Source organism: Austrofundulus limnaeus, unplaced genomic scaffold, assembly GCF_001266775.1.
Source record: "Austrofundulus limnaeus strain Quisiro unplaced genomic scaffold, Austrofundulus_limnaeus-1.0 Scaffold138, whole genome shotgun sequence".
NCBI lineage: Eukaryota > Metazoa > Chordata > Actinopteri > Cyprinodontiformes > Rivulidae > Austrofundulus > Austrofundulus limnaeus.
Genome location: NW_013952540.1, coordinates 1,237,628 through 1,245,858, shown reverse-complemented (window position 1 = coordinate 1,245,858; position 8,231 = coordinate 1,237,628). Strand labels below are relative to the sequence as shown.

The 8,231-nt window shown below is 40.8% G+C and overlaps 1 protein-coding gene across 1 annotated transcript in view; it reads right to left on the bottom strand.

The window, feature by feature from the left end:
* mrps9 (mitochondrial ribosomal protein S9) overlaps window positions 1-8,231 on the bottom strand; it is a 26,201-nt gene that overhangs the window by 8,001 nt on the left and 9,969 nt on the right. Inside the window, exon 6 of the mRNA XM_014016105.1 lies at window positions 3,603-3,688. Coding sequence (XP_013871559.1) covers window positions 3,603-3,688 — 86 coding nt within the window. The remainder of the gene's footprint in view (window positions 1-3,602; window positions 3,689-8,231) is intronic.

The following is an 8,231-nucleotide window of genomic DNA, read 5'->3' as shown; positions in this document are numbered from 1 at the left end:
TACTTTGAGCAAGCGAACGTCGTGTTCACAAGATAATTAATCCACCAGATAACTCAGAGGCGGTCTGTTCAGTAAATTTTACTCCAGGAGCTGCGGGGCTTGTTTTCAAGCTTCAGACTGAACTGAAGCAGCGGCTGCTGACGTCATTACGCTCTTGTGCGATGCTGCGTTCAGAACAAGCATGGAAAACTCACCACTCTTATGCCAATACGGTCGCAATGATGCTTTTAGGTACCGAAATGGAATTGCATGAACATTCACGTGGTGGTTATGTAATACAGTGAATCATAATAAAAAATCTGTGTCGACAAATTTACATAATCGACGTCATCGATTATTTCAACTAATCGGTGCAGCCCTACTGTGATGGAAAATGTTTGCAYGAAATATGAATGCATTTTTGGAAAGATAACATTATTAACATTTTACAAAACAAATGTCACATTGTTCAGATGAACAGTTGTTGAGATATTTTCATGTGAATTAACAGGAAGTGGTGTCAAAAGGGAATGTTTTAAAGTGAATAATTCAAAAATAAAAAAAATGTTACCAATTATTTTAATATTTGATACAAATTACAATCATCCTATTTACAATGTATTAACATTTTTAAGACTTCTGAAAGATTGATTTAAGACATTTTAAGGCTAATTAAGGCCTTATTTCTGGATTGATGAATTCAAGGCCTTTTAAGACTTTTTAAGGATCCGCAGGAACCCTGATAAATGGGAGGAAGCTGGAGCCAATGTATGTGACCGAACCATAAGAAATCACCTAAAGGAAATGGGATTTCAATACAGGAAAGCTAAAAGAAAACCATCATTGACACCTAAACAAAAAAGAACAAGACTGCAATGAGCTAAGGAGAGGCAATCATGGACTGTGGATGACTGGATGAAAGTTATCTTCAGTGATGAGTCAAGAATCTGCATTGGACAAGGTGATGATGCTGGGACTTTTGTTTGGTGCCGTTCCCGTGAGATTTATGAAGAGGACTGCCTGAAGAAAACAACCAAATTTCCACAGTCCTTCATGATATGTGGCTGCATGTCAGGCAAAGGCACTGGGGAGATGACTGTGGTTVATTCTTCTATCAATGCACAAGTTTACATTGACATTTTGAACAGTTTTCTCATCCCTTCAATTGAACAGATGTTTGGAGGTAATGAAATAATTTTCCAAGATGACAATGCATTGTACCATAGGGCAAAAACAGCGAAGGAATTCCTTGGAGAAAGACACATTCAGTTAATGTCATGGCCTGCAAATAGCCCAGATCTCAACCCAATTGAAAACCTGTGGTGGAAACTGAAAAAAACAGGTCCACAAGATGACTCCGACCTGCAAAGCTGATCTGGYAACTGCTATCAAAGAGAGTTGGCACCAAATTGATGAAGAATACTGTTTGTCACTCATCAAGTCCATGCCTCAGAGACTGCAAGCCGTTATAAAAGCCAAAGGTGGTGCAACTAAATACAATTGATGTCTTTTGGATGGTCTCTTCTTTTTCTGTTTTTCATGATTCCATACTTTTTTCCTTAGAATTGTGTGATTCCATGTTTTTCCCCCCTGTGCTTGGTCAATAAAAGTAACATTCACTGACTTCCACAATGTTTTCTCTTCATTTCTTTGAGTGTTCCTGAAAGCCAACAAGTTGCACTTTGGAATGACCTTATTATTGTATCATGTTTTTGATCTGAGTTTGTTTTACAGAATGAAATGTCTGAATGAGTGYTCATCCAAGACTGGTGATTCCATACTTTTTGCCAGGGGTTGTAGCCTAATTGTTGAAGTTGAGCTACAGTAATTTGTGGAAGTAGCARACATAGTTGGGCTCATAGATTACTGTATTTAAAAAAGTTTACACAGCAAAACAGGAAATCCATCCATCCATTTTCTGTACACGCTTCTTCCTTTTCAGGGTCACGTGGGTCACTGGTGCCCATATCCAGCAGTCACAGAGCGAGGGGCGGGGTACACCCTGGACAGGTCGCAAGTCCATCACAGGGCCACACATAGAGACAAACGAGACAAACAACCATTCACTCTCTCACTCACACCTAGGGMCAATTTAGAGTTATCAATTAACCTAACAGTCATGTTTTTGGTCTGTGGGAGGAAGCCGGAGTACCCGGAGAGAACCCACGCATGCACGGAGAGAACATGCAAACTCTATCCAGAAATGTCCCCGGACCGGAATTTGAACCGGTGACCATCTTGCTGAGAGGCAACTGAGCCACCGTGCCGCCTCAGCAAAACAGTAAAATAGACAAAAGTTCTCTGTCACACACGTCAACCCCTTCAGATGTTTACTTGCATCTTGATCCTCAAAAATCTGACTGAGCTGGTTATTTATTTTAATTTTTTTTTTTTTTCACACCCTACGGGCTCTAACACGTAAAATAAACTTGAAGCTGAGTTTTGTTTTTAGAATGGAATAGCTACGTCCGTCTGCAAAATGGGGGAAAATCCATGTGACTGTCAGTAAATTACATGATTTTTATCCCCATTTAGTGGGTATATGGATGTATCTGACAGATTTTTTCAAACATCCATACATCTATTATCTTCTGCTTTATCCGGAGTCGGGTCACAGCAGCTTGAGCAGAGAAGCCCAGACCWCTCTTTGCCCAGCCCCCTCAGCTCTTCTGGGGGGATTCCAAGGTGTTCCAAGTCAGTCGAGAGGCTGACGTGTGTTTTTWCAAACACTCGTTTTCTATTTTATGTTACATCTCAGAGACTGTATGACGTGTAAAAAACAAAACAAAATAAATAAAACTAAATAACCATCTTCCACTCTGCTACTAGAAATAAGTTCTCCACTTCTTCCCATCCTCCTCCCTGCTCCTCTCTGCTGCATGGGCTGTTTTAGTTTATTGTGAGGACCCACTGTCCACCAACTGTCTGCTTTTTGACTAGCTGTACAGTTTACTTGCGCACAGATTGTTTTTGATGTGCGTCATGACCAAGTGGGTGGTCTTCTGAAGCGCGTGACGTCACATGCAAAAGGGTCAATATCTGTTGCACAATGAAAAACTTGCCCATGTCTTTGCATCTTCAAGACTGGACTATTGCAATTACATTCTTTCAAAAACTCTAGTTCATCCAAAACCGTGCTGCCAGGCAATTACCAAAAAGGTCTTGTAATTCTTTTCATCGGCTTCCTGTCTCTGCCAGAGTYCAGCACAAGACCGGCCTCCTTTCACACTAGTGAATATGTGGCAATATTCTCCCTCTACCGTAAAGAGTTGCTCCTGCCACACATCAAACCTTGTTCTCTCTGTTCCAACAAGTAATCCCAGCTTCAAATTCCCAGAACAAAGCTCAGAACCATGGGGGACTGAGGCTTTTGCTCCGCTGCTTCTCATCTGTGGAATCCACTTCCAGATCACCTATGAGAACCCTAGACTGCTAAATCCTTTGTTTTGTCAGTGTTATGGCCATAACTGATTTTACAGATTTTTATTCAGTTATTTTTTATGACTCTTGAGATGTAACACTTTGACATTTACAAATGCTGTAAAAATATATTAATCATTATTACTATTTTTATTATCATTATTATTATTATTAAATCTGTAATGTTTTCTTTTTGAACTTACATTGCCTTGGGATCAGTAGAGAAGAGTCCTTTAGCTCGCAGACTATCTTGCTTCTTTTCTATGTCCAGAATTTTTCCGTACACAGTCTGAAAAAAGCCAAACATGACAAAATAATAAGCAGTGTAAAGTGCTTTGTGGAGCTGGTTAGAAAATCAATAATAGCTTATGACATCTAGTAAAGTATGTTAGATATTCTGCTCGGACTTGGTTCAGGCACCTGAACTGTGTTTCTAAGTGACCTGAAGCGAAATAAAAAACGTGAAATTAAATAGATAATGGGCCAGTTTGGGGGGCTTGAGCAGGACCTGAAAGGAGTCTGTCATGGCGTTAAGCACAGACACACAGGCAAGGAGTGTGTGTGTGTGTGTGGGTGGTGGGGGGGGGCTGGCCATGTCCCTAAAGGCAACCCCCCCTCTATCCCAGCCCCCTCAGCCACCAAGCGCTTGGGTGAGAACTCATTTCCCCGTCAATTATTCACCAGATGTTTGTTTAATTTCTTCTTGATAGAGTGTGCCTAATCCTCTGCCACTCTGACCGACAACAGAGGGGGTGCAAGGACGGGAAGGAGGAGGGGAGCAAACATCAAGCAAATACCAATTTTCTTTGAGAAAAAAGTGTAATAGAAAATTAGAAAAAAAGAAAAACGAAGGAAGGAGGAGAGAAGGAAAGGATGGGGATAAAAGGTTTGCAAACACCAGCTGCTACAATGACGGGGAGWAATTCACGTGAATCGGCTGAATGAAAGAAGAGCCCTGATATATTTAGGTCAATGCTATTACAGAGCCCCAAAGATTTTTAATAAGCAATTTTAATCCACCTTATTCCTGKGGGTTCTACAGTTGAAATGATTGTGGGAAAGACTTCCTGTCAGAAACACCGGAAGTAGCCGCCGGAAGCTTAGGTTAACCAAGGTAGCGAGCGGAGCACTGACCGAGGTTTATTTGAATCTAATTTTCTTTGGATTACCAAAACAAACTTTTTTTGTTTTGTTGACATTATTTCAGGTACTTGTTGTGCTGTTCCCAGCTGCATGAACAACCAGAATAAACAAACTGTATCAATGGATACAACAAGTGTTTTGAACACGAACCTGAAACAAAAAAAGTGTTCCTGACAAAAGCGGTATAGTTTCCATCRCCTACCTAGAGATGAGGAATCAAGAAGCATGTGGCTGATGCGACCACCACAACTCTTCACGTTTGCTTATTACACTTTGTTTACAAAGGGCCGCTGGAGGGAAACCGGCATCCAGCTTTGTGCATCAGTTACAACAAACCACCGGAAAAAAAGATGCCRGATCCTCAGAAGGTTTGAAAAAATKAAAAGTGKGACGAGAATATTGTATGATTTCAAGTGTATAGCCTCTTTCAAAAGTCACTTCACAAATCAGTCCAGCTTTAAGCTCCCTCTSGTYATTCATAAATCACAGGGGAAGCCGGCCAGGTCCCACTCACGTGTACGTTTTCAAAAATAAATCTAGCARGGCGGAACCAAAAGAGGCGTGGTGGAGCAGATCTCAGCTCGGCTGAAGTGGACCACGACGTAGCCTATTTATTGTGTGACGACGTCTGTCTCGTATCAAACAAAATAAACTTCCTTTAGTGATCCTGTGGTTCAATATCTTTTAAACTAACTACAAAGTTGCTGTTTTGCATCGTCTTTAATATTCCCTCGATAATTAATCTGTTGATTAATCTTGTGGTCACCTTCTGATGTCTGCCTCCCTATCAAACAAAACAAAYTGAATGAGCTCACTTTAGCGAWCTTGTGGTTCATCATTTTTGAAACCAACAACAAARCATACATGTCAACCCCTTCGGATGTTTACCTGTACAGCGAGTCTCAAAAATGCGTATTTTTGCAAATCAGTATTAATTACAATTAACGGGGGTGAGGGTAGCGACCGCAGCAGGAGCAGGATGAAGTGAGGATGGGATAACTTATTTCTGGTGGCAGAACTGTAAGATGGTTATTTGATGTTATTCATCATTTTTTAACGTCCTACAAGCTCTGACAAATAACAAAGTGGCTGTTTTGTGTTGTGTTTAACATAGCCTATCCCCTCGGTAATAAATCTGTTTGTTGATTAATCCTGCAGTGTCTCACTGATGTCATCAGCTCATTATCATTTTCTGAGCGCAGAACCGTGGGTTGCTTTTTCTCAAGTCGGTCTTCCCGGCTCGGGCCCGGCTTTGATACTACCTCACTTGAGGGCTCATAGGGCCATCAGAGGCTGGCTCACTTTACCCATATTTCCACCTTTGTGTTTTTTCTGAATGACCAGAGGAGGACAGAACACGTGTCAGTCCCTGACTGAGCCGTCTTATGAATGAGGCTTATGAAGAGCACAGTATTATTTGTTCGTATTTGGCATTACAATTTTATCTGCAATTAATATACAACAAATGTTTATGGCACGGCAGGCAGGCACAAAACTAAAAATGTAGTTTCACGGCAGACGTGTTCAAAAAAAATCCTCGAGGCAGTTTTTCTTAAATCTTAATCTAAAATTTAGATTCTATCTGTGACGGTGTACCAGGTTTTCCTTATTTTTGTAGAGGGCTTGGGTCAGGGCTAACAAACGACAAATCTTCAGTCAGAGTAGCTTTGGCTCTGTCTGCTTTAAGGCAAATAAGATCATGCCCCACTTCTTTTACCAAAATACAACCGGCCTTTTTTATTAATATTATATTACTGTGTAGKTACAGTAATACATCTCAGAGCTTTTCAGGTTGATCATTGCTTCACTGTCTGAAGCTACCGAGCCGATGAAGTCGCTAAATATGCTACAAAATGTAACCCATAGGCACTCATTCAGCTCATCCTCCTACCTAGGGTTGGGCATAATCGTATCGTGTGCAATTAATCGTCAGAAAAACATTAATCGATTATTTTTTGGCATTTGACGATTAATACAATTAATGCCACCAGTCAGTCTGTTCGGTGCTCCTCTCTGCTTCAAATATGACAAACATTAAAAAAAGTTCTGTAATTTATTTATCTACCAACACAATTTAAAATTTGATGTATAGCCTGAAGACTGTAATTTTGACACAATTTGGAACAGATTTGTATGAAGAGCAAATCTTTACCACTAAACTGGTCATGGGACCAGGACATAAGGGTGTCCAGGGACTCCAGGGGATTAATCGTCAAATTAAYCGTTATCCACTAAATACCACAATTAATCGTGATTAATTTTTTTCCCAATACTGCCCAACCCTACTCCTGCCCCAGGACCATGGTAGCGGTGGAATGATTATATTGGGGCGGCTGAAGCAGAGTGGTTAGGGGAGTTGTCCTGTAACCATAGGGTTGCCGGTTCAATCCCTCATTCCAGCCGTCTCAGTCATTGTATCTTTGGCCAAGACCTGTGCCGGTGCATGGCAGCCCCGCCTCTGCACCAGACCAGGTGTGGCTACATTGTAGCTTACCACCATCAGTGTGTGAATGTGTGTCTGATTGAAGCGTTTCCCTACCATTATTCAAGGGGGGCGACAGACAGCGAGAACAGCTGATCAATATGTGAGGTAAATGTTTGCTACGTCAGAACTGATTCGACAAATGTGTTTCCATCTCTCCTTTTGCGCATAACTGTTTTTCGAAAAAAAAAAGAAAAAAAAAAACGAAAACAACCTCAAGCGAGCGTATCGACTTTTATGCAAGTTAGAGGAAGTTTTTACGAATCATACCGTTTCCATTCACCTTTTCTGATGTGATACTTCAAAATGTGCATTAAAAAACATTGATGGAAACACGGCTACAGAAGAGCTCCAGAAGGTTTCAAACTGAGAACTTTGGACTCAGATCATCTGCTGCACAGAGTTCTGATCACTTATTATCAATGATAATTTACTACAATAAGTTATTATTGATAATTATCATGAGGAGTCCTTAACTTTAGGATGTAGGTAGGCAATTAAATAATCACAATGTAAATTTATTATACTATAATTGAATTTGAGTCATGTAAATTGATGTTTTTATAAAACAAGCAGCCACCCCCCACCCCCCCCAACAATTTCCTAGGTGAAACACTGGAATGGGTGAATGAATGTAGTGTAAAGGACCAATGGGGCTCGATAAAGCGCTATAAGTTCAGTCCATTTACCATATTGTCCTGTTTGAGCTCTGTCAGACGGTTTCCACATGTTTAAATCAACAATGCTCAGAGAGACTGTGTTATATTATTAAACTGTGTTACTGTTCATACATAAACAAATGCCGATTATGGTTCACATCGGAAATCGCTCCCACAATTCACGCAATTATGGGCCCCCCCATAATTATGGGAGTGATTTTCGATCATGGGGGGCTCGGAATAAGGTGGACWAACAAAACAAACACTGACAAAAAACAAAAACAACAACAAAACACCATCAACCTGGAAAAAGCACCTGCACAGGAGGACTGATTCATACGCTGATGCCCCGTCCTGGTAACATGAGGGCAGGAAGTCTTAGCAGGAAAAAAAGGTGAAGTAGGAGCAGGACACAAGTCAGCAGAAAGGAAAAATAYGTGGGTAAAAAGAGGATGATTGAACCTGCGATTAGGGCTGCACCGATTAGTTGAAATAATCGATGACGTCGATTATGTAAATTTGTCGACGCAGATTTTTTATTATGATTC